Source organism: Armigeres subalbatus, chromosome 2, assembly GCF_024139115.2.
Source record: "Armigeres subalbatus isolate Guangzhou_Male chromosome 2, GZ_Asu_2, whole genome shotgun sequence".
Classification (NCBI taxonomy): domain Eukaryota; kingdom Metazoa; phylum Arthropoda; class Insecta; order Diptera; family Culicidae; genus Armigeres; species Armigeres subalbatus.
The window spans coordinates 23,207,612-23,234,627 of NC_085140.1; the positions used below are offsets into that span (position 1 = coordinate 23,207,612).

General features: G+C 37.9%; 2 protein-coding genes across 2 annotated transcripts; both read right to left on the minus strand.

Annotated features, from left to right (window-relative positions):
* Positions 1-19,974: 19,974 nt before the first annotated feature.
* On the minus strand, positions 19,975-20,689 carry LOC134214139 (probable protein BRICK1-B). The gene is made up of 2 exons (XM_062693560.1): positions 20,426-20,689; positions 19,975-20,339 (listed from the first exon to the last, which is right to left on the minus strand). Exons 1-2 carry the CDS (start codon positions 20,541-20,543, stop codon positions 20,230-20,232), a joined length of 228 nt encoding a protein of 75 aa, XP_062549544.1. The 5' UTR covers positions 20,544-20,689; the 3' UTR covers positions 19,975-20,229.
* Positions 20,690-21,616: 927 nt separating this feature from the next.
* On the minus strand, positions 21,617-23,035 carry LOC134214137 (protein YIPF1). The gene is made up of 5 exons (XM_062693559.1): positions 22,783-23,035; positions 22,531-22,724; positions 22,278-22,469; positions 22,122-22,217; positions 21,617-22,063 (listed from the first exon to the last, which is right to left on the minus strand). Exons 1-5 carry the CDS (start codon positions 22,919-22,921, stop codon positions 21,794-21,796), a joined length of 891 nt encoding a protein of 296 aa, XP_062549543.1. The 5' UTR covers positions 22,922-23,035; the 3' UTR covers positions 21,617-21,793.
* Positions 23,036-27,016: the final 3,981 nt, after the last annotated feature.

The following is a 27,016-nucleotide window of genomic DNA, read 5'->3' on the forward strand; positions in this document are numbered from 1 at the left end:
AATTGGTAGAGAGTTTGCGAATCGATTGATATATAAATCTTTAAAATCCATTGAGAGATAAAGGACCTATTAATGTTACAAATCTTACATGATTTCGTGACGGTCTCCAATTTTGAAATTTTCATTTTACACCCTGTATCCGAGTCTTCCCCTTAGACGTAGTTTACGTCAAAAGTGAATTATGTGTATCTACATTACTTCTCCTTCTTCGTTTTGGCATTACATTACCCACTAAGACATTGCCGCCTCACAGTTGAGCGTTCAATCAGCACTTCCACAGTTATTAACTGCGAGGTTTCTAAGCCAAGTTACCATTTTTTACCATCAAATTTACCACCAAAGTTTCAATTTTGGTATATATTTGGGAAAGAATTGGGTGTATATGTGCATAAGATGACGATGCAGAGCATAATCTCCATCCAAGCCTTTCTTAGCTGTTTGCAGGGGATAACATAAATATATCGAGTTTGGCTTCGTCATGCACTTTGACGCTTGAGCTCCAACAAACTATTAATTTAGACTATAACTTGGTAATTTCGGTACCCCTGAGTTTATATACGATTATTGGAATAAAAAAATCCAGGAATCTCATTTTAAATGGGACGCGATAAATAATAATCGTTGGTCTTCCAACTACAAAGATCCGTTTCAGGGAGAAAAAAAAAAGTTGTTCAAGACCCCTCGGTAGATTTTTTTCAAACAGTCACGAAATGAAAGCTTAAGAGCTATATTTTCACGGAGTGAAAGTTTTGGCGATGCTCATTTTTTTGTCATAAAGGTCCCCCATACACACGCCTTGATAAAGAATTGTTTCGGATAGCTTGTACAAATTATAATAACACTATACATTCGGCTACCAAATTAAAGCCAAGAGATTTTTTTTATGCCAGAAAAGATGGAGAAGAAAGGTCTCTAGATATCAATACAATTTTACAAAATAGGAATAACTTATTTCAAGAGGTCTTAAATCAATCGAAAGCTACGCAAAGGAAGAACTTGGAGCATCATAATAAAGACAGAGAAGATGCACCAGCCCTACCGTTGGATGGCACAGCGTACAATAAAGTACAAGGTATCAGGAATAAAGGGAGGGAAAGATATCACTCGGTCACAGTCGTCCAAGATAATGGAAGAACATTTATGGACAATTCTGATCGAGATATTCACAAAGATAATATTCGGAGAAAATGAATCCACCACAAAATTCTTTTCATTTACAAATTTCAGATGTGGATTCACCTAACTACCCTGACATGCCTGACAATTGCCATGACGACATCACAGACTATACAAGTTTACGATTTAAACAGAAACCCTGGACTATTAGCGATACAATCTGGCAACACACTCATAAAAACTGGACAGCATCGCATATATCACACTATTGACCTAACCAAGTACAAACCCCTTTTGGATAACATCGAACTCGCTGTCGAAGGACTTAAAATTTTCACTGATTTTGAAGACTTGACATATATATTTAGAACAAAGTTGGAAGAAGTCAATGTTTCCTATAAAAAGCTCATCCGATAAACCAAAGTCGATAGAGACGAAGAGCTTTTAACTTTCTAGGATCAGCCATAAAAGTCATAGCAGGAAAATTAGATGAAAATGATTTGAATCAGATTAACGATGATATCAGAGATTTAAAGGACAGGAACCAAGATTTAGTAAGGCAGAATAATATTCAAGTAAAACTTAATAGACATTTAGAAAACCGTATCAACAAAATTTTAGACTCAGTAAATAAGGAACAGCAGATTATTAAAAAACAGATAATAACAGCTAGACAATCATTAATTAATAACAAGTTGATAAAGCAGAATTTCACCTCAATTAGACAAGCTTTCAAATTTTTTTATCACCTAGATCTTTTGCAAAAACACCTAGATTCTATTTTTGAAGTCATCCAATTGGCAAAAATCCATGTTATTCCTAAGAACTTTTTAGAATCAGAAGAAACTAAATTTATTGCAGACAGATTAGAAGAACAGAACTTAACCATTTTGAACCCTGATCAGGTCTACGATTATCTCGACATCCGTGCTATCTTCAAAGGTCCGATTCTCTACTTCATAATCCCTCAAATCTCATCCCTATATTTCAACAATCTACTATTGGAACCACTTCCTATCAACGGTCGAGTTATTGAGCTACCCTGGAATCATGCAATAATTCACGAGAATCAGACTTATTTCATCAAAGATGGTTGTGAAACCACCGGAGAATACACCATATAAGAAGATAAGCTCGAAGACATCTGCGACGACGAATGTTTTTCAAAAGTCATCCGAGGATTTCGGGGATTTTATTCTCCATTTGTATACTAAAAGGCATCTGCATCATCATCTACATTTGGTGCAAGAGGAAAACACTTTCAGACGAATCTAGCGTAACCATCAACATAGAGACGCCTAGCAACCCAGGAACGACAGATCGAATCGAAATTGTATCGGGACGATCCAATCTTGAGGGAGGAATAGTTAACGAACAGGACACACGGACTCCAACACCCTTTCCCACGGGACGAAGCTGCAGACGATAGCAGTAACGGAACACGACACCACGACACCATGGATGCATCGTGAAGCACCCAGACAGCTGACGCAGCACGGACAGCAACGACGACCAACGGACTTCGGACCCCGATCACCTGATCTGGGCCACAGGGCAAATTGCTGAGTAGGTTTTTCAGGTTTGATAGGTTTCTTTAAATTGAATTCAGGAAAATAAAGTCAGTCTTATCGTAACCTTTTTTTAAAAACGGTCTTTCATTGAGAAAGCCCTTAATTTACCTACCCGGAAATATCCAAGCATGCAAGGCAAATGATTTTGATCATATTGTGCTCGGGTTCTGATAAAGGCTTGCTGCGAGGTGCGTTTGTCAGTAAAAAGCTTTGTTGATGGCAAAGGGCATGTTGTTAGACGTTGCTTGAATATTGATTTCCTGCTTCTAGTACGAACGCGTCCCATCATGCACTAATTTATTTGCTCACCGTCCGCACACAGCATAAATCCGGATTGCGCGACTATTCCCGGGTAGACGATAATAGCTCAACAGTAAAACGTAATCTTGATATCAAATCACAACATGAACCTGCCTGAAACAAGTGTCGAAAGATCAAGCAAAAACAACAAAAAATTGCACTGAAACGATACCAAAACTATTAGGCTTTGCTATTTACAAGAACTGATCAATATCTTGAGCTATTAGCTTGTTGTTACCCTTAGCAAAACCTGTTATCTCGATGCCAATCCCTGCTATTCTTGCCCGTTCCTCCAGGACCCATATTAAACAATCATGCTTTGTTATCAACTGCTACCCGGGTTTTGCATCCTAATACGAACGCGTTCAGCGAGATTTCTCCCACCAATAGCCACCACCGTTGGCTATTAATACATTATTGTTGTAAAGGAGACTCAAACATATTTTTCAACATATCATCGTTCTTTAAATGTGCCATTCAAAATTCTCTAACAACAAATTAAATGTACCTATAAAAATTCTTTCTCGTTTTGGCTTTCCGTCATTGACTTATCTTCAATGGTGGTACGAGAGGACAATATTTACTTCACATCAACTAAGTTACCTGCAACTCTTTTAACAAGTTGCCCACACTCAACGGGGGTGTAGCGAGAGAAAAACTGGAGAACGCAGTCGAAAGCCACCCTGCCACTGCGACGCATCTCACCTTCCGTCAGCACGAGTACGTAAATTATCTCGAGAATGGTACAAACCGTAGCAGCTGCGATATTTATCTGCTTGATAGCATCTTCACATGCGGCAATTCCTAAATTCAAGGTATGTACTTAGCAATCAGGTGCGCAATTTGCACTTTCAAACAATATTGTCCGGTAATTACTTTAAAGATAATCGAATCGACCGTACCGCCGCAACGTGATCCACCGATGTCAATCACCGCAGAGCTGACGACAACTACCGAAACAATGCAGCAACCACAGCAGCCAGCGGTAGACGTTCCCACTCATATCAATTGTGGTCGCGTGCCCATATGTGGAAAGGTGTGCTGCAAGGTCGGAACGTTTTCGTAAATATTTTGCGAGTCAACTAGTCGTAGCGACTACGCAGAGTAGAGTGATTCATCGAATCCATGAATTCTTTGGGTGAGTTTATTCATATTTGATTAAAGGTTGCGAATAAATGTTGTTCGAAATTTGAAAAATATTTTTGCAAGTACATAATTTCTTTGAAAAGAAATTTCCAATTAGTTAGCGTATATAATTTTATCGTACATTCATAGCGAATACTAGTTGTAAACAATCGACTCTAGTTACAGTTTCAATTACACATTCTGATATAAATAATAGATATTTCTTTGGGCTTCTCTATTAAAAAGAACACTTTTTAAATATTTGTTTGCAATGTTTATAATGCAATACAGAAATAATGGAAATTTGTTGCAACCCCTTTGAGTGACGAATTTCTTTTATGAGAATCGAACCGATAATTGATGAAAGATGTAGAAGACCTCAATCATATTGAAAATATTCATATTTTAAATAAGAGATGGTATTCTGTTGCTGAAATACTCATGGAGGCAAAACGTATTTTAGCTGGCAGCGCTTAGCGACCACGCACCACGCGTCGGCTAATCAGCATTCTGGTATGGTTAGTACGTGGAGGCGCATGGTGGGGTGTTTTGCTTCACCGAAATGTTTGATGTTTAATCCAAATGTGGAAAATCTCGGTTTTCCTTAACTTCCTATTATTTTTAGACTTATTCCATCCAACTTACATAATTTTAGGTCTAATGTTGTAGCAATATGAGACCTCTTCTCCTTGTCAAAAGCCTCAAAGCGAATCCCAATCATTCCCACTTCGGAACCAACACTCTTTGGACTGCTTCGTTCCCTACTAGCCACTTGATATTTGGGTATGAAAAAAAATTCTGGGCCAGATTTAGCCGGATGGGAACCCGGGGCCGACAGTTGTGGGGGAGGGGGTCGAAATGTAGAGAAAAGGTTAGTTTTGGTACATAATATTTGTGGGGATCCCTCGCGAACCCTCCCAAATCCGGCTCTCAAGAGATTGATTGATTGTCTTTATTAGAAAGACGTGCAGCCCTAGGCTGGCTCATCACTGGGTTTCAAAGAGAGTATGATCAGTTCTGTTCCGCACTCACTGCTCTGTTACTACACCAATGATGTCAAAGTTATCTGCAAAAGCAAGGAGCATGTAAAGCTTGTTGGTTATTCCGGATCTTTGAACATACACCAGCGGTGGCATTGCGCACCTCGACTCGAAACAAGCAAACCAAGCACACTGTCATACTAAGCATATGCGGTGTTTCGAAAAATTCCGTTTCAGGTGGTTCGAAACGAAATTCCGCGGAATTTCGCGGCATTTGAGCATGGCAAAATCTAATTTATTGATTTCGTGTTGTTTCATACAATTACCAAACTTTCGCTCGAAAAAACCAGCTCATAACAAAATTTAACGGAATTCCGCGGAATTTCGAATCAAATTTTGACTTAAACCATATTGCCTCGTAGGTCGTGTATTATCAAAAATTTTGGAATCGCAAAGCTGTTTTCAAAACTTAATGTATACAAATTTTTCTATTTACGCCTACTACAAAATTCCATTATGAGTCGACAAATACATATTAAGTTTTCTTCTATGAAACGTCTTCGGGGTTTTGTTACAAATGTCCAACAGAAAACGAAAAATATCTTTAACTATTCTATCCCATTTTTTTTCAAAAGTGATCCGACTCAATATTTAAGACGTCAGGGTCAGAGTGTAGGTGTGATCAGATACCGTCGTCGGGGGTGACAATGGGTCAAACGGGGGTGAGAATGGGTCACGGTTTCAACTACTTAGAATGCTTGCAGAGTAGAATGAATGTATCTGAGGGCAAGAAGACTAAAATATAAGAGACCTTTTTGAACGATTTCGCTATCCGACCTCCAGGCTGCCGGTGAGAGCGATGACCCATTCTCACCCCCCAGACCCATTGTCACCCCCGATAGCGGTATGTAAAACTTTGTCAAAAAAGCAAAGTCGTGGCGTGGATTCCCGAGGCCCTTGTGAAGTATTTTTAGAGCGCTTTTTTCACCTTCTTCACCTCTTATGCCTCAAACCAGATTTAAGCGCATGACTAAGCACCGCTCAAGGGTTAGGAAGTCCCTAAGGAAAACATTAAACGAAGCACATGATTTTGTGTTGGATTGATTTGAACCACGGTTTTCGTCTTCGAGTTTTCAAAATAACTTCGTTTACAGTAAAAATTTATACCGAACAAACCGCAGCACTAAGGAGTATCTCACCCCAAATCCTGGCCAAAAGTCAAAAACAATATTTTTAGATATCTCCATATTATTTTTCGTTTTTGTACTCTCAAATAGTAATACTAACTTGCCCTGGGATTTTTGGATCAATATTGATTACTTGTGAGCAATGCTGGCTGCCAAAACTTCACCATAATTTACATGCTAGTTTTATCGCAATTGTCAATGAAAAAATGTTCATGTTTTATCGTGTTTTCTGGGTTTTATTGATTTTTAAGATGAAAATCAATATAGGTATCAATAATGAGGGTATGTAAAATCGTTTCAAAGCATGATTCGATCTGGAATTGTTTTAGGTGATCCATAATGATGATATTAATTGCTAGCTTTTACTACCTTTTGATAAAAATATGTTTTACAAAATAAAACTTTTGATTAGGTTCCAAGCCCGATCAAGCAACAAAATTGTCAGCGTTGGAAAGATTGAAGTTTCCTCAATAAGCTCCACGAAAACATTTCACGCATCCTCACGCAATCGCAATAGTGAAGTTTTCTAAGAGAAGCTAGGCGAAAAAAATAAATATTAATGATTTTAAGCGACAAAGCTCATAAAATGGTTTGATTTCAAAGAAGAGCTGGACTTTGATGAAAAGCATACGAATTTTCGGATGTAAAAGGTTGTTAAGAAATAAAGCGGTTGAAATGCAACGAATTTATCTGATCTGCTCCATTGATTGTAATATCAATACATTATCCAGGGACTTTAACATTATCCTATGACAAATTGATATAGTTGAAGTGAACAAACGAAGCACATTTTCAGCAATCTTAGCAAGTAATAATTAAAGAATGAAAATTAACATAAAAACCATACTCATTGACAGAGTCAGATGAGGACACCACTCGTCGCAAGCACGCTGTAGTTCCCAAAGGCAGCGTTCTTACGCCAAGTGTTGCTTTACCTAATAATAACAACTGACCCCGCCGGTGGTCATACTTCACACCTAGTGTAAAACAAAGAGCAATAAAATACGCTTTACTGTTAATTTGATGCATTTACAGCCGACAAAATGATTGGCATAGTTTTGCCCACGCTTTTATACTGCGTACTCCTATGTGCGCAGATTCCTTTCCCGTGGCGCTTACGGAGATACAGAGCATTCCTCTTATAATCTTATAATAATGAGTATCAAACTAATTCTCCTCTCCTAATCCTAAATTGACTGTAAGGGCGTAACCGGCTTATACTATTCGAGCAGCTGTTTCTTACTCAATTGAAGGGTTTCCGAGCCTCTTATAAAAATGTTGAATTTGGAAGGAAAAAGACAGAGGTCGTGCAGACTGATCACTTAAACATCTAGACAACAGACAGGACATATATATGACTCCATAGCCCATGCGTCTAGACGATTGGCGTCGCTAACTGCACGGCCACGAAGTTCACCTGGTAGCCTTTTTGTATGAAAAAAGAAAAAATATTTCTTCATACCTGGCAACTGCTGCCGTAGAAACTTTTCGATCACATATCTTTGTGCATTTTAAAAATGAGCAGAGGATTCATCTAGCGAGCAAATGTATGCTATTAACAGTACTCTATCTGCGCAAACTATATTCTAATATTCTGGTTTTGATTAAGCTCAACACCATAAAACCACGCTGATAAATGAATATGAAGTATGCTTCATCATAATCACATAAGTCGTAAATTAAATAAGGTTAAATAAGGTTAAGGAATTTAAATTAGAAAAAAATCCCACAAATCCTATATTTTTAAATACATACTTACTGATATAAAATTGATCAGATTCGCGAGCACCCACTTCACGATAAATTCCTTTGAAAGCGGCTCAAATGCTGGGGTATTACTGTATCGCCAATGGTAAACGGGAACACGGCATCACAAACTGCTTCTTCTGTTACTAGGGTGGGTGTACCAATTATCGCCATACATAAGAACAACTATTTTTTAAAAAATAAGTAAAAGGCATGTGGGTGGACTTTATATATCAACCGAAAGGTTTTACTTCCTACTCCTTAGAACAGCTTTGAAAACCACAATAAAATTTGTTATAATCCTCAAAATTGATTAATCCATAATAGGAACGCATGCACCAGTTGTGGCACTATTCTTAATTTTGGTTCCTTATTTGACAAATCCCATTGTTTTCTTATGGGATTGGCCAAATTGGGACCACTAGTGCCACAACTGGTGCAAAGGACGTCAAAAATTAAGCAAAATCAATTTTTACAATTATGCTTTGCTTGTTTTGGAGGAGATCAAAGGTGTTATCGTATCATATGAATATGCTTTATCGATATGAACTTGGTTTGCGGGGATTTGATTGGCTATTTGGCATATAAAGCACTAGTGCGACAACTGGTGCTATAGCCACAACTGGTACACCTAGTCTATAATTCTATTGGTCGCAAAGCAGTCATTTGACTTTGAGAAAATGAAATTAGAATTGCGAACTTAATGTAAAATCAATTCAATAAAAATTTCGCGGAAAAAAAATTCGTTTCGTTTCGAAAAATATCGAATTAAATTGACTTTGATTTCGTATCGTTTCGTAGTCTTGAAAGTAAATATAATTTCGTTTCGTTTCGTTTCGAATCAACACAGTCATTTTTAATTTCGTTTCGTTTCGTTTCGTTAGGAAAAAGTGTCTTATCGCATACCCTTATGTCATACAAAAGAGCTGTCGACAGGAGATGCGCAATGAGGTCCCCGTTTTTTTTAGATTTTACCTTAGAGAGCTTGAATAGCTGATATAGTTCAGAGCAGATTAGATAGCGCATCATCCTCGCACTGCACAATAGGAAAACCCCATATTAAGGAGTGGACGAAACTACTAAGATGTTAATATTTTATTTTGGCGTGTAAGTGTGATGAATACAAAGCTTTTCGCAAATTAACATTGTTATTATCGGGACACTTTAAACTGGTACATCTTAGGGATTACATTTTTGCACGTTCGGTATAGTTTTAGCACTTTTCTTTTACATACTTTATATATTCGTCTTTTTGTTTTTATTTTTGTAAAAGCATATTTTCCGCTACATTTTACCAACAAAATAGTTTTGGTATCCCGCAGTACTCCGCTGTAAAACATCGTGCACTACACTGTTAATCTCTTAAGCTTCAGGGATCATGAATAAAATTCTGCTAAAATTCACCGTTTTGTGAAATACATTAATTTGAATTTGAATAATTGTCCCTTTTGGCCCTTCTCTTATACATTCTAATCAAGTATACGCTACGTTCGCTCCAAAAGCAAACTTTTTAAAGAAGGCCCGAACACCCATAGTGTTATATACCGATCGACTCAGTTCGAAGAATTGTATGTGCTTGCGCAAAAAATCTAACTCTTTCTCCAAACCTTTATGCTAGATCACTATAAGTTGCTTGTAACAGAGTGTTGTTTCATTATTTCCATATTGGAAACATGTCGGATCAGACGCGGTCAAAAAGCTCACTGATTTTTAATGCACTTATCCTAAACCGATTCGCTCACGGAGATTTCAGTTTACCCATTAATGGGTACTTTTTTGTGCTATCTCTTTCTCTCTGCAGAAAAATTTACCCATTTTGTGAAGTTCGGTGGCATAACCCATTAATGAGTTATGTGAGTTATAACTTAAAAAAATTGGTAAATTTTTCTGCAGGCAGAAATAGACAGCATATAAAAGAGGGTAAATTGAATTTCTCCGTGCTCGCAACAAGCGCATTCGTCGTGGAATTTTCCACAATATTATTGAATATGTTCTACCTACCTTCGGCATATGGCAATTAGGATTTTATCCACCATCTAACAGGCTTATTTCAAGCCTGAAAGTGAACAAAAGTACACCCAACCGGCGGTTGTTAGATTTTCTAACAATTCTGTATAAGAATCTATCAAAACCTGTATAAGAACTGGGCATATGCGAAATTGCTAGATTCTTATACAAATATTGTATAAGAATCTAACAATATTGTAAGCTTTTCTTACATTTTTTGTATAATAATCTAACAATTTCGCATATGCCCAATTTTTATACAGGTGTTGGTATATTCTTATACAGAATTGTTAGAAAATCTAACAACTGCCGGTTGGGTGTAGCTGGCGAGTATTCCACAATTCTTGTATAACTAGTTCCTACAATTCCTGAAGGAGAATTTCACCAAAATATCTGGGGGATATTTTCAGTGAGTTTCTGAAAAAGGAATACCTGCGTTGCCGTAAAAGGGGAGGAGGCGGAGGTGCTGCAGTTTTTTAGGTTTTTTGGAGGAATTATTCCCCATAATTCCTGAATGGGCAAGTTCTCAGACCTCCTGAGGAAGGAAATTCCCAGAATTCCTCGAGATGGAAGAACCAAAAACGATTGGGAAATCAGTTTGAGCAGGAATTTCCTAGTATCCTAGAGAGATGACAGTCTGAAAGAAAAATGACAGTCTGCAGGGGGACAAAGTCCTGAAATCCTTAGAGAAAGAATTCCCAATAATTTCTGAAACTATAAATGATCAGAACTCCTGGATAGGAATTCCCAAGAACTTCTAGAGAAAGATTGAGAGAAGATTTTCTCAGAATTAAATAGTAAAAAATTCTTAACGGAGCAATTCCTTAAAATTCTTAGTGTGAGAACTCCCGAATTCTTGGAGGGGTCTAGAATCCCCAGAACTTCTGCAGAAAGAATCACTGGTAGCGGAGTTCCCAGATTTCCAGAATTCAAGAAATTATTTTTCCAGAGTTCCGGGAGAAGAAATTTTTCCTAGGAAGGGTTAGCTAAAAATACACCTGGAGGATTTCTTGGCTTGATACCAGTTATTTAAAAAGATGCTCAAAAATATTTCTAGCTCTCTTCTGTGAGAAATGACTCAATGAAAGTTTTGTCATTGCCAGAAATACTATGCTGTTCACCGTATCGAACCATTTGATGGCACATTACATCAGTTACAAAATCAGATTTCTTTAAAAACGATAGCACATCTGGCAAATTAGAGAACATTTTGTTGTTGAAGAGAGGAGGGACTTTTTTATTGAGTTCGATTAAGCAACTAAAAATTATGTTTCTGTCCGACTTTGTGTCCCACGTCGTTCAAATACAATGATCCAGAATCTTTTAATTTTTTAAGCTTCTCTTGAGCAAGCAAAATATTATGCGCAACGGGTCGCTTTCCAATTTTTATAATTATTAGAAAAGACTCATCTCTTCCGATATAGAAAAAATATGCATCCTAGTCCATACAAGAATTGCCTGTGGACGAAAAATCAGAAGGAATAGATTTTGAATGTTACGTCATTTTCAAATGTGGGTTCATCCATTCCCTGGAGTTTAGGCATGAAGGTCTGCACGCGTATCCAAACGGCTGTTATCTCTTCTTTAAAATGGATAATGCGCTTTGTATTCAATAGAACCAACTTGGATATGCCCTCAAAAATTATTTTATTCCAGGTCTTCCAAGAATTTCCTTGAGTATACGCCCTATTGGCTGTTAGATCTTTCCAAAAATGGTTCATGCTCTATGTGATCCATATATCCAAATTGGATAGCCCTTAAACAACAAGCCAAATGCTATTTAATCCAAAACACCACTAACAGTATGTTCATTTCCAGAAAGAGCAAACAGAGCATGTTTTATTTCAAAAAGAAGCTAATAGATCTTTCGTTACCTGTGTAGACCTTAAGGTCGCGGAATTCTGGGTTACCTGTGATGGAACACATGTTGAATGTACGTGCCATTTGATTCATAAATCGCTAGGAATATTGATATATAGACCGTAAGATATTAACACTTGAGCACTCGCAATGTTGTATTTTGAACAACACTAACGAAAAACTTCGCTCGCAGTACACAGTACGAAGGAGTCTGCATGAGAGTTCCAGAACCGGCCGCGTGCTGACGGTTTATTTTACTTGTGGAGATCTGAAAACCTAAACTCCATGAAGTTATTGGAACACCTGAAACGAACCAGGCAACAACATATTCAATTAATTAATTTAATTTGGGTACTTCGATAGGTATGCAGGAGAACGGTTCAACACTTCATCCCATAGCTCCTATTTCCATCCCATCAAAACCAAAGCAATGAAAAGGAATTTGGTTTGTTTCTTATTTTTGTGATTTTTTTTCAGCAGTGAGCACGCATGTTAGCAAAAAGAAGCGACGAGATTGGTGCTGTATTTCTTTGTTTTGCGATGAGATGAATATATGTTCAGTGAGATAGAAAATGGAACAGTTCCCCTATAATATTGAAAAGAATTCGAAGATCAATTTAATGAAAACAAAGAAATCATAACAGAAATTCTTTTTGCATCCTAACAACAAAGTGACATAAAAAGAGGTTTGAGTGTACATGATCTTTTCTGCGGTGCAGCCGAAATTGTTCTAATGTATAAGGGTTTGAACGGAATTTTCTTCTAACAAATTGGGGGAGAAGGATGAACTCCCAAAACTACCCCCAGGCTACGGCACTTTAATTACTTCAACGGCGCGCCCAAAATTCACCTGCGGCGCGGTCAAAAATTTGCAACGGCGCGCCGATCAAAAATGTTGGCGGCGGCGGCGCATAAAAAACGTCGGCGGCCGCGGCGCGGCGTGGCGGAGCACAGCTCTAGTACCAATAGACTTGGAATTTCCAATATTGAGACATTGCAACAACTCTTTCTATATAATAAAAATGAGTTGAGACTTCCTTCCTGACGATTTAACTCGCGAACGGGTTGACCGATTTGCAAAATTTTTTCCCTAATCTATTCGTTTTTGGATCCGGAATGTTTGTACATACAAAAAGTTGGTGAATTTAACGGGGAAATGTAAAAAAAAATCATTACAATACAATTTTAGGTCAGCTGTCGAGGAAAACAAAACAAACCCATGGAAATTGATCTAGAGTGCGGTGCTGCAAATAGTTTATTGTGACATTTGCAACACCCGAGCAAAGCTGGGCTTCTTTCGCTAGTGTCCAATAAAATTATTTCCAATTTTAGACACAAATCGTTGCAATCTTCTATTGCAACGATTAGTTTCTTGTACCCTGAGCATGAGCATAAGCATTATGACCGCACAATTCGTAGTTGCTACTCCGTGATTGACTGAACTTGCGAAATTGTACAGAGAACACAATGAATGGGGCTTGGGATTAGCTACCCATTCTCAATGTACACGTTTCGGGAGCTTAAATATTTAAAGTCAATGACGGCGCCGGCCAAGTCATATAGGAAGGGAAGGATTGTTAGTCCGACTCTCGTTGCTACTAGATACCGAGTATATCATCTCCACGATGGTCTTGGGATAGGATATCGTTTTACTTACAAAAGATAATTTATCTGGATTCTTTTCGGTAAGCGATGCGATCTATGGGATGGGAAATAACACTAATACGCTTAATTACTATGTCTGAAACTTGATTATGCATATGTACAACATGTGATAGATTTAGTTCGGAAAAGGTATTGGAGGGTAACCGCTCCTTCGTTGGGTTTGATCCCTCGACCCCAGTTCGCATGACAGGTGCTTTCCCTACTAAGCTATGAAGTCACATGTCTATCACATGTTGTACATATGCATAATCAAGTTTCAGACATAGAAATTAATTTCCACACCGGGTGGCTTAATACCCGGCATATACACGGTTAGAAAAAAGTACCTAATTTTAGGTACTTTTTTTCTCTTGCATCTCCCTCCCTCTTCCTTTTGTTGTCATAAAATGAAGAGCAAAACCACTCAACAAGGGCATTAAAGTGTGGGAACCCAACGTTAAGTAATCTCATGTTTACAAAAGTTGAGTGAAATTTACCTAACTTTTGGTTAGTTTCTATTTAAAATTAAGTATATTTTACTTAATATTAAGTGAATTTTACTTAATTTCAAGAAAAAATTACTTAATTTTGGGTTCCCACACTGAACCCCCGATTTGAGTGAAAAGTATCTAATATTAGGTACTTTTTTCTTTGAATGTACTAATACGCTGTTTCGCGACTAGCTAAAAGTTAAAATATACACGCCCGGTGGCATATGAAAACTGAGGAGAATCGCGTTTTGGACGACCGAACGAAAGTGCAGCACTCTGTGCTCACTTGCTCGATGGCTACTGCAATCTATAGATAGTGGAATATATAGATGAGCGAAGATAAATCCTCTGTCTCCCAACGAACTGTCAAACGTGTCTCCAAATGAGCATGACGTCACGATTCCAATGGAAATGTTAAGGGCTGTGACGTCATATGCGCGTGTGCACGGTCAAAAAACCGACTCAGCCATGCTTTCGGTCATCTATAGATTCTACTATCTATGCTGCAAACTATTGAAGATCGCGCTTGTTTATACCGGAGCAACGCGCAATACATGCGCAAGAGCCACCGAACACCAGATAGATATTTAATTTCTTTTCCGACGACTAAAACACGCACTGCTCTTACTTGTTCGATAGCTACTGCAAACTTTGCAACGATTAGTTTCTTGTACCCTTAGTATAAATAAGGTTAAGTTTAGTTCTAGTTTAAAATATTGTAATTCCTACATGGTTTAATTAAACCAGTGGAAAATCCTAACTGCCAGAGGCAATTGAAATGTATTAATAATAACTAAAAATGTATCAAAGCAAATAAGAATGTTAGTGTTAAGAAAACACGGAACACCTAGTCTAAGAGATATATGCATGTATTAGATAATTAGCAAATAAAATTAGTTAAAACAAAAAAAATGAGATGGTACTGATTGTAGTATATATTCTTGACACTGAACTTAATTAACATTTTTTTTGTCAATAATTCAGTGCCAAGATTATATACTACATTACCCATTAGCTCTACTCGGACACGTTCATTTAATTAATTACAGAAAAAAACGCTAATATGAAACATCTGTAATTAGCAAGCAAACAGTTTCGTTGTTCTTGAGCAAATTCTTTCCAAAATCAATACTCATCCAATTTAACTTAAATTAAATTTAAATCCAATCCAAATCAAATCCAACCTTATTCAAATCGAATCTAAATCCAATTCATATTCAATCCAAAAGCTATTCAAACATAATCCAAATCAAATCCCATCCAATCCAAATATAATCCAAACTCATTCAAATCAATTCCAAATCCTATCCAAATTTAATCCAAGCCAAAATCAAATTTAAATTCTATCTGTTGCCCTAAATCACTTAATCACTTGAGCCAGGTCATAACAAATTTTGGAAAACAATTTTTATTATCGATTGGCTAGCTTCACGAAAGGACAACAACAATACCTGTCGCATATCGTACAATATCAATCCATATCCAATCCAAAGCCAATCCAAAAACACTAGAATCAAATCCAAATCAAAATTAGATCCAAATGCAATTGAAATATGGGTTAAATACAATCTATGTCCAAATCCATTCTAAACCCAATTCAAAAACAATCCAAAACCAATACAAAGTCGATGCAAATGCAATTAAAACCTAATCCAAAACCCATCCAAATCCAATCAAAAACCACTTTAAATCTAGCCCAAGTCCAAATTAATTATAATCCAAATCAAACCCAAATCCAATCTAAATACAATTCAAATCCGATCCAAGTCCATTCCAATCTCAATCCAAATCCAATCCAATCCGAATTTATTCCTAAATCAAAATGAGATTCAAATCCCATCAAAATCCAATTAAAATGTAAATCCAATCCAGTCCATATCCTATCAAAATTTAATCAAATCCAAATCTCATCATAATTCAAATCTAATCTGAATAAAATCCAACTCAAATGTAATTCAAACTCATTCAAATGAAATCAAAATCCAATCAGAATCTAATGAAAATTCAAGACAAATTAAAATCAAATCCAAATTCAATCGAGATTCAAATCAAAACCAAACCAAATCCCATCTTCCAATTTTTTTATCCAATCAAACCTCAGCTAAAGCTTCACGAAAGGGCAACAATAATAAGATACCTGCCGCATATCGAACAATACAAATCCAAATCCAATCCAAAACCAATCCAAAATTATTCGAATCAAATTCAAATCACAATTCTATCTGAATTCAGTCCAAATCAAAATCATATCCAAATGCAAATGAAATACGAGACAAATACAATCTATGTCCAAATCCATTACGAACTCAATTCAAAAACAATCCAAAGCCAATACAAAGACGATGCAAATCCAATTAAAACCTAATCCAAAACCAATCCAAATCCAATCAAAATCTCCTTTAAATCTAACCCAAATCCAATCCAAATCAAACCCAAAACCAATCTAAATCCAATTCAAATCCAATCCAAGTCCATTCCAATCTCAATCTAAATCCAATCCAATCCGAATTCATTCCTAAATCAAAATCAGATTCAAATCCTATAAATATCCAATTAAAATGTAAATCCAGTCCAAACCATATCCTATCAAAATTTAATCAAATCAAAATCCCATCAAAATTTAAATCCAATCCAAATAAAATTCAACATAAATGTAATACAAACTAATTCAAATGAAAACAAAATCCAATCAGAATGTAATGAAAATTCAAGACAAATCAAAATCATATCCAAATTCAATCGAGATTCAAATCAAAACCAAGCCAAATCCCATCCCCCAAATTTTTAATCCAATCAAACCCCAGCTTAAATTCATTACTTTTCAAATTCAATTCATGTTCAAATCCAATCCAAATCCAATTCAAATCCGATCCAAAACTAATGCAAATCCAACCAAATCCGTTCCAAATCGAATCTCATCCAAATCTATTCCAAAACCAATCCTAATCTGATACAATTCAATACAAATCCAATTAAAATCCATTCTAAATTTAATCCAAATCAGAACCAATTAAATCCAAATCCAGTCCAAATCCAATATAAAATTCCAATATACATAAGCACTAAAAAAATCGAATTAGAATTTCAACATCAAATTCTATTATCAAATTTCCAGATTTGATATCCACATGATATGTATCACATATTCGGAATAAATATTTGAATCTGTTATAAATGATAAATATAAATATAGAGCTAGTGCCCAAAGAAAAGGGTAAAGGAATTTGGTCTGGGATTTACTAGTTGAGCAACATTTTGTTTGATTTTTCGCCAATATAATGTGAAAAAGTGTGTTTACTTTGTAAAAGTAACTTACAAAAGCTGATAATCGTGCGGCAGGTTGAACTTTCTCAAAGGTTGCGAAAATCTAACAAGATTTTTTTTCTGATTAGAAAATCTAACCGTTTTCACTGCGCCAGACTTCCCGAGCATTGCGGGCAGCAGGGACCATGTCCAAGGGCTTGACGACCCCTCCCCAGCCGTCTGTGAGTCAGGGGGTTCTGCCTAGGAGGTGGTGGGGTTAACAGGGGGCGCTGTTAATTCCCTCCCAAAAACCACATATCCGCAAGCAAACCTTATCAAGCGACCGTGTGCCGCTTAAAGCATACAAGCCTCTAACCCCGAATCCCAAGGTGTCAGGCGACCCGTACCGAGGGGATGAATGACCTGCTGGGTGAAACAATTAGCCAGGTCGTTAACGGAGCCTGTGGAGGTTCCACAGAGTGAGGGCTGCTTCGGCGGCAAGCGGGTGGCAGTGGGTGGTACCCACACACCCCCAAGTGGTGCACATGTGGTGCAAGAGAATGGGAGTTGGGGGTATTACTCGTAATACCCCCACATAATGAGGGACCGAGTGTATGGGTGAGCACACAAGTAAGACTCGCATGGTACGCATGGTCGGTAGTGTTAGAATGACTGAAGTCTGGTGAGGCCTGGCAGAAGTGTCGGGGGGCAGATACCTCTGCGGCACCTCAGAAGTGGGGGACACGAAAGTCTCGCTACGACTGGCAAGAGTGTCGGGGGTTGATGCTTCTGCGGCACCTCAGAAATCGGAGACATGTAAGGTAGTGGTGTGACCCCGTCCCAGGATGGGAGACCACCACATTGGCTGAGGACTACCTGGGCTTCGAAACGTCAATGGGTGGGTGCTACCGGCATAGTACCTTACGGAGTCCTATTGACAGTATCAAAGCCCGGGTAGGGAGTGTTAGGCACGCTTGACGTGCCGGGTGTTCCACGCCCAAACGATGCACAGGAGGTGCACAGAGTGGATAAAATGGGAGATGGGGTATTACAACCCCACTGAGTGAGTGACTGAATGTCAAAAAGAGTGGTGCACAAGTGGTGCAAGCGATTGGGACTGAATGTATGAGCGAGCACACAAGTTAGACTCGCATGGTACGTATGGTCAGAGTGGCTGCTTAGGCAGTAGTGTGATCCGGCTGTCAGGGACGGAATGAGTGAAGTCCCGCTAGGCCTGGCAGGAGTGTCGGGGGCAGATACCTCTGCGGCACCTCAGAAGTAGGGGACACGAAAGTCTCGCTATGACTGGCAGGAGTGTCGGGGGGTTGATGCCTCTGCGGCACCTCAGAAGTAGGGGACACGAAAGACTCGCTATGGCAGGCCGGAGTGTCGGGGGGTTGATGCCTCTGCGGCACCTCAGAAGTAGGGGACACGAAAGTCTCGCTATGACTGGCAGGAGTGTCGGGGGGTTGATGCCTCTGCGGCACCTCAGAAATAGGAGACATGAAAGGGTCTGCCTCGTAGCTGAGGTAGGAGCGGCATAGGAGCCACCAACCTAGGGTCGCCTCCGACTTGGTAGACAAGTGGTGCCATTCTGTTGCAGGACGGGGTGAGCACCATACTGAATGAGGACTGTTTATGTTGTGAGATGGCGGCATTGGGGTACCCCTGCAGGTGCCTGATCTTCCCTTGCAGTCATTCAAGCGGCATAGGCAGGTGAGTGTTGGGGCACATGTGGTGCTAGTATGTCTTGTGCAAATGTGTTGCATGGGGAGTGTCGGAGAGTTGAGGCGCATACGTGCACTTGTGTACGTCATGGAGGGAGCGCAATGCCCAATAGTCATCCCCCGAAGTATTGCTTAATTGCGGGCCGGGGAATGACTGGAGAAGAAGGAGTTGGTTTTAGTGGGTCGGGAGTGGTGATCCCATCCCCACACTACCTGGGTTCGCCTCCCCAGGTGTCTGTTTGCAGATTTCCATTACCTTCGTTAAAAAAAAAAAAAAAAAAAAAAAAAAAGACTTCCCGAGCAGCGCAAATCAGGTAAATCTGGTTGCAGCAACTTGATTGCGAGTTGCAGTAACCTATATGGAATATGTGTGCTGCTAGGGTTTATAGGTATCTAGTCACTTTAACGCAAACTAGAGACCCAACAATGAAGATTAATCATTTCTTCACAAAAAAAAACATTACATATAGGGGAACGGTTCGGCACTTCATCCCATAGCTCCTATTTCCATCCCATCAAAAACAAAGCAATGAATAGGTATTTTGTTTGGTTTCTTGTTTTTGTGATTTTTTTTCACCAGTGAGCACGCATGTTAGCAGAAAGAAGCGACGAGATTGATGCTTTATTTCTTTGTTTTGCTATGAGATGAATATATCGAATATATAATATTAACTCATAGATCTGGTTTTACAATAGCATGTACACCCAGGTGTTTTTAAACGTTTAGTGTAAAGTAGACCTATAGCTTCAATGAACTAATTGGCTAACCCCACAAAAAAATTAAATTTAAAAAAACATCGAGTGTTATTTTAAATGCGAGCAACTAATGAATTATCAGGTTACGCGAGAAACTAATGAATTCCAACCGTGTAAAAAAAACCTGAGTGATTCGAAATACATGGATTTTTTCCAAGCCAGATCTCGATCATTGCTGCTTGAACTGGATCTTTTTATGAATGATGAATAACTCAATAAGATTTTTCACTTATTTTCCATAAATCGGTTTATTCGAATAGCATTTAAATAAATCTACATATTTCGTCACTACTGAAGCATACAGTCTAATGTCTATACCTAAATGAGTTCTTACGCTAGAGGTTGGTTCCACCGTCTCCGCTTACATATTCATCCCGTTCTGTTGAATTGCACTATAAAAAGCGCAGCAAATCTCCATTACACTCGCGGATAGCTCCCACCTATCCAGACCGCAGCGGAATCCATCACAAGTCCGCCTATTGCAACGTTTCTCCCTTGGTCACGCAAGCTTCCAGATAGTCAATCCGTCGCTCCAGTGTGGTTAGTTTCTCATTCAGCACTGCCAGTCGCGATCGACAGCTCATGTCTGCAAAAAGGTTCAAATCAGCAAAAACATTCTCAAGGAGGTAATTAGTGGGAGGGGTGTGTTGATTGTTGACAAAAATTACTCACCGAACGAGTTGAGGAAATCTGTGATTCGCTTGATGCTGGCCGTGATCACTTCGATGTACTCACGATTGGCCCAGTCCTGGTGGATTTGCTTTTGGATTGCTTCGCGATGTGCGTCCATGGTTGCGACGATGATGCGCTTGGGTTGGGGAGTTTTAAAGGAAGAGTTACCGACGTGCTGATTAATAATGGTTTTATCAAGCAAATAGTTCGAGTAAGGAAATCACTTCTGATGATTCCCGATGCATCGAAATGTCAAAATAAAAGGAACTGTTTTGACGTTCAGAACTGCGCACACAGCCCTGTCAGATGGATGTCACTAATACAAAAGAGAGATGAAGTAAAATGTGAAACGAAGGTGGGATTGATACCAATCAAGGATTGTCCTCTAGTAGGTAGTCTTGGATAATATGGCTGGATTATAAAATAACATTTCTACTAAGCACTTCAGTCACAAAACTTCAGTCTTAACATCTCAGGTTTGACAAGAACAGAAACAAATTCTGATTTATGACGTAGGGAAGAGCAGTGCAAAACGCACCCACGGGGCAAAATGGTCTAACTCATAAAATCACTCATATAATATTTTGTAGGAAATTTTTGAACGAATATTACCATTACAATTTAGTATTACAGAGTGAGTGCTAGTAATGGATTCCGTGTGTATAATGGACCCTCTGAACAAAATCCCAATTCAAACGCTGGAATCGACTATTTTCTGCAAACTTCTGTCGGGTGAAGTTGCTTCATGTAACAGGACAGCAGTTCCATACATTTGTTGTGGACAGGGAAGCAGAAATTTAGTTATATAAACGAATTTGTAAATCTTGCTTAACGTTTCAAAAGGACCTAAGTGACATTTTTTCCATGGATTAATTTGAGTACTGCAATCAAAAGCTTTCATGTTGTTTTGTTGATTGCGCTATTCAAATTAATAATTAATGAAAAAAATGTTACTTACATTGTGCTCGCTATGCTATGTGTATGTTAAACAAAAGTCCATTGGTGAGCTACTGCGCTGCCTTTAATCGCATATTTGTTTTATCTTTGCTCCGTTTCCTATTCAAATGGGACAGATATTTGCATTACAGGCAATGCAGCATACTGCAACCACTGCAACTACTAAGTCTTAATATGTCATTCTAATTTTCTTACATTCGCCCATAAAACGGCTATAATTTCCGAAACGCTTGATTTTTTTATAATGATTTCAATTGTTGTTTATTAGTGCTCAAGAAGCTTATGATAATTCTATTTTTACAGAAAAATTATTGAAATCATTGTTAAATGAACAATAAAATACAATAAACACATATTGATTCCACTACAATGACTTAGGAACATAAATTAAATATAATGCCGAATTTCCTTCTATTGTGTTACATTTTTGTGGGCAACGATTGTCGCCACCGTTGTCTTCACCTGTTCCACCAACTTCGAAACCGGTTCCTCGTGTGAATCCGATGGGCGGAAATAGGCCAGCATAAATCCGGATGCCAGCACAAAGTGGACTAATCCAATGGTGGGCGTAATTAAAAATGAATATTTCGACGTCTTCAGGGCTGGCATTAGAATACAAACGAGAGCAAATCCGGACAAGAACGTTCCGGTTGCCACCAGAAGCCATTGGAAGAGAGGAATCTGTATAAAAAAGGAGTATCTTGTACATGGGATAAGCAAACATAAGCCTAAAGCTAACCTGAATAGTCCACAAAACAGAGACCGGAATGTAAATTGCCATTGAATATCCATAAACACAAACCAGTGACAATATAGTCGGACTGTACGGTGCTTGCTGAAACAAGATAGTTAGAAATGCTGTGTCGCTACCCTTAAATTTGAAATGATGTTTCACCTCTTCGAGATCCATTTCATCCGTCCGAATACTCCATTTCAGTAGCGCCCACAGAGCCATCGGTACCAAACACGTGTACAGCACTATGACCGTTGCCGATACAGATACCAAATGAAAATCATATCGCCATTGATGGTTCCCGGCGCTCTGAAGGTAACTGGCCATGTTACCCGATATCGCAATTGAGAAAATCTGTTGATAACTTGTAGATTATAGGAGGCTCAAGACATCAGGCTACAAAATCATAATTTACCAAAGTTATCACAATCCACACGGGGCCATAGAGATCGGGATTGGTGCCAATGTTATGCTTAAGGTAGTCAGTCGGGGCACGCTTCGGAATGATAGACGTGGCTATGCGGTCGACCACCATCATTGTGTCAACATCGAAAAACCGCTGATAATACTCGAATGTGAAGAATGATGAGCTTTTGGGGGTTTCCGTCTCTACAAGAATTAATATTTCATTACTTTAAGATACACAAAAAACATATTCACATTAGACCTTCGGATACGTTGTCCGATTCTCGACTGGGAGATGTCTTTTTCGGCGAATCGATATTTAGCTGTGCACTGTTGGAGTTGCCTTCCTGTATCAAAGGGAACTCTTTGAATGAAAGCAAATCGTCCACAGTTGGTTCCATTCCGAGCAGTTGTGCGAAATGGGTCTACAGATTTTATAGTTTTCAAAGACTTCAAAGACTTTCAAAGACACGACACATCACAGCGAAACTAATGCAAAAATCAGCAATGTTGTTTACCACCTGACGTCAACTGTTGTTTACATTGTGCATCACCCCTTGACTGTCAGACTAGATTCAAGTTTCCTGTAGGCACATTCTGCGCACTTGCATTCAAACGTGTTGCATGCCACGCTTTCATGCGATAGTATTCATAATATGGTCGGGGTTCTGCAAAACCGCACCATGCGACTTTTCGACTGACTTGTGATATTTTGTTTCTAAATAGAAAATGATTTTTTTTAAAATTAATTATGCGATTTGTGATAAATTGAATCTGCTACACGAAAATATGGACAAAAAAGTATTTTTTTACTGCTGCTTTGTGCAATTCAGCAGAACCTCCGCCATATGTACACATAATAAGACGATTGAAAGGGAGAAATAATGAAAATCCCTTGTCAATATTTTAATGGATTCAATCAATAGTCAATGTGTGATTCTTTTGTCAACATGCAACTGAATTTCATTATGGATTGTTTGGAGTGCTTGTATTACCGCATTCTTCATACAACTTTGTTCAAATTCCATTTGGTACAAATCCAAGGTGCTAGTTGCACTAATTTTTACTATGTGATTGAAATTTATTATCATTTAAAATCGAAATTATCAGTTGGGTATATTGGTCTGCGTATCTACGTAGTGTAACAAAACGATGTGCGATAAAAATGATTGATTTATATGCGTTTTGCTTACATTTTGCTAAGCTAACATTTTACTATATTACCTCCAGTAACCCTAATTGTCGTGCAATACTGAAATTTTTAGTCGATTGTTCAGCATAAGTAAGTATGTGATCCACCAAAGTTTAACTCTGTGCACGTTATAGTTGCTTCAGCTCGTGCCTTCGAAAAATGCTTATAAAAAGAACGTAGTTTCCAAGAAGCCTATGAGAAATGGCCGAGTATTTCGTCACTTGTTTGGTTTCTTTCTTTACTAATATGAGAATATCTTCTAATGAACACAAAATTACACGTTTTCATTCCAAATCTATGAAATATATTGAGGTTGACTGATTTTCATACAGCATGTCTTCACAAACCGCGCAATCATCAGCCTGAGAGCATATTTGACTTATCCCATGTCGTGATTAATTATTTTAGAGCGTCTTAGGGGAAATGCTACAAGGTTAAAAGACTATTGTTCTTCCATTTACTTCCACTATTAACTTAATAACGTTAATAGTGGAAGTAAATGGAAGAATAATAGTCTTTTAACCTTTAACCTTATCCCATGTCATTCATGTCAAAAGGTTTGAACATTTGATTCTTGACTTCTTGAACCAGTCCAAATGATTTGATATGACCAATACATCATCCCTCCTTAGCCGTGCGGTAAGATGCGCGGCTACACAGCAAGACCATGCTGAGGGTGGATGGGTTCCCGGTCCGGTCTAGGCAATTATCAGGTTGGAAATTGTCTCGACTTCCCAAGTAACAATTTATTGTTGCCTAAACGTTTTTACAGCTTTCACAAAGCAGCCTTTGTTTGTATAAAGGTTGAGCATTAGAACTAACATCATTTGTTCAGCTTTTAATCATCTAAATTTGGTGATTTTATCCAGCATTACGCTTATTTGAGGTTACTCAGTAGGCTGAGTTTAGACTTAATAAGCGCTTAATAAAGTCTTAAAAAGCTTGTAACCAGCTGTTCTTCAGCTGCATTTAAGCGAGCAGATAAAATCAATATGTTCCTTATCGAATCGCAATTAGCTTAGAATTATACAAATTTCTAGGATTTATATGTGCTGAAAATTAACTGAAGAAATTAATTGTGATATAATGTTAAGAATTGAACTCGAATTCGTTGATTTGTAGTCACTCACCTAGCACCTGAGCCATCAGGAATTGTACAATCATGACCATTGACGTCTTATATTTTATTTCAAATTTTAACTGAATAAAAGTGTACAACAGCTGAACGAAGGTAAAATTGAAGCTGAACAAGTAGAATAACAGCTGCCTGTAATAAGCGATTAAATGTCAAATTTTGTTTATAATCCGGGTGCGTTGGTTAATTTGCTGAAGTGTTTGGTAATTTAAAGCAAAATCGAAAAATATGGACAAAAATATGGTCTCAGGTAAATCTCATAAAATTATTGAATAAACCAAGTTTATGAATTTACTATTGCATCTCACAGAAAAAAAAACAGATCACTTCGTGATTGTGGAGACGGTAAATAGAAAGTGGAAAAACATTTCACCCGTTCCTCACCGCTGGCTAAAAGGAAAGTTCCTGATGTGGCCAGATAAAAAAGCGTAGTCTCTTATCAAAGAAAAGTCGTCGGTTCCTTCATCTACATGGCACAAGATTCCTTGCACTCTGAAGAGGAAATACTTAAATACATACGCGCAAGCTGAAGCTGAGGCAGCTGTGATGTCTGGTCATACGGATTCTGACTCGCAACCACCGCCGGTGAAAAAAATACGGACTAAAGCAGCTCTCAAGCAAGGAGTGACGACGGACTTCAAAGATTTGATGGCCAATCAAGGTATAATGTTGCTTAATTAGAGTATATCTAAATCATTAAATGAACAATAATATACAGGCGCATCAACTTCGAAGAAAGCTCCCGATAACGTGAAAAATCGTGTACCGACTTATGCTATGGAAATTGAGGTAGAAAATGAAGTCCTGACATCTGATATTGCACGCTCACTTCCGAATGGCATGAGACAATACCCGGATAATATGATACAGTCAACATCGGGAACGGTTCAAGGACAAGTAGATCATCTGGTGAATGTAGAAATAGTAGGTCTTCATTTGAACATCAGTTCTGATGTGAAATTATACAATATTATATATTCTATTGGGGCCAAAAAATGCTTCACTTAATTATTTCTATTTATATTCTATTTATGACTTCCAGATTACGGTTACCCCAACAAACATTCACTAGTTTAACAAACATCAGTGTGATGATTCAATTCAGCACTGTGTTGAATAATGTCTGTAGTATTTCTTATCGCAACTTCTGTTCAGGCTTTGTTCACACAATTTTGGAGAAGTTATACAGCTACAACATCTTATTTTGAAAAACAACTTTACTATCTGATTTATTAAACCTTTAATAAGCATTTTACTTAGCCTTAATTCAGCTACATGTAAATATTTCGAAAATAATAACGCATTGAGTGTAACATCATCAAGATCTCCATTGAATGTATGTTGAAGAAATTGCTATTTTCATATAATCATTTTGAAATTTTCCTAAATCGGGTCTCGAACTGCTGACATTTGATCATCCGCCGGTAACGTTGTCATCCGCGCCATCCTTGATTTGTAAGTTATGGCCTACTCGACGCATAACATAAATAATCGTTTGGCTGAATATGAATCATTATTGGTCTCTTATTCAACAAGTCAATCTGTCAAACTACAGTTTGTTAATAACTGTACAAGATTTTTATTTCAACCATTGTTCAGCCAGTCATAACCATCGCACACTGGGAAAAAATATATGAAAATAATGTCAAAACGATAAAATAAAATTCGTCCCCAATGATATTAATGGAGTTCATGAAAATTTAATGGATTTATTTTCGACCTTGCTCGAAATCTCTGAATAACCGGTATGATTGTGCCATCAATACCACACATGCAGCAAGTAAATAACTACACATATCGAAATTTATTTATACATATATAGAAAAACAACTAGTACATATGGAATCTGTAACAAACATGCAATATGGTAGATTTTATATGAATTTGTTTGTGTTCGTTTCCGCACAACTTTAAAACAACTGCATAAATTTAAATGAAGAATCATTGCTCCAGCAATTTTATTGGTTATAATCTCCAACACCTTAAGTAATGAACTTTGTAAAAACTAAAAATCACACTAATAAAGTATTAAAAAAAATCTCCAACAGCTTTATAGAATAGGAATTAATTATGTATCACGAAATAATTATGAATTGCCCCACGAATATAAAAAGCCTGAGTGTTCTTGACAATGAATCCAACAATGTCTTGAAAATAAATCATTATTTT

Coding starts and splice junctions, on each gene's coding strand:
- LOC134214139 (XM_062693560.1), bottom strand. CDS start 20,543: ATGGACGCACATCGCGAAGCAATCCAAAAGCAAATCCACCAGGACTGG. Junction 20,340..20,425: donor AGATTTCCTCAACTCGTTCG/GTGAGTAATTTT, acceptor ACCTTTTTGCAG/ACATGAGCTGTCGATCGCGA.
- LOC134214137 (XM_062693559.1), bottom strand. CDS start 22,921: ATGGAACCAACTGTGGACGATTTGCTTTCATTCAAAGAGTTCCCTTTG. Junction 22,470..22,530: donor TGTGGATTGTGATAACTTTG/GTAAATTATGAT, acceptor AGTTATCAACAG/ATTTTCTCAATTGCGATATC. Junction 22,064..22,121: donor CTGTTTTGTGGACTATTCAG/GTTAGCTTTAGG, acceptor TTTTTTATACAG/ATTCCTCTCTTCCAATGGCT.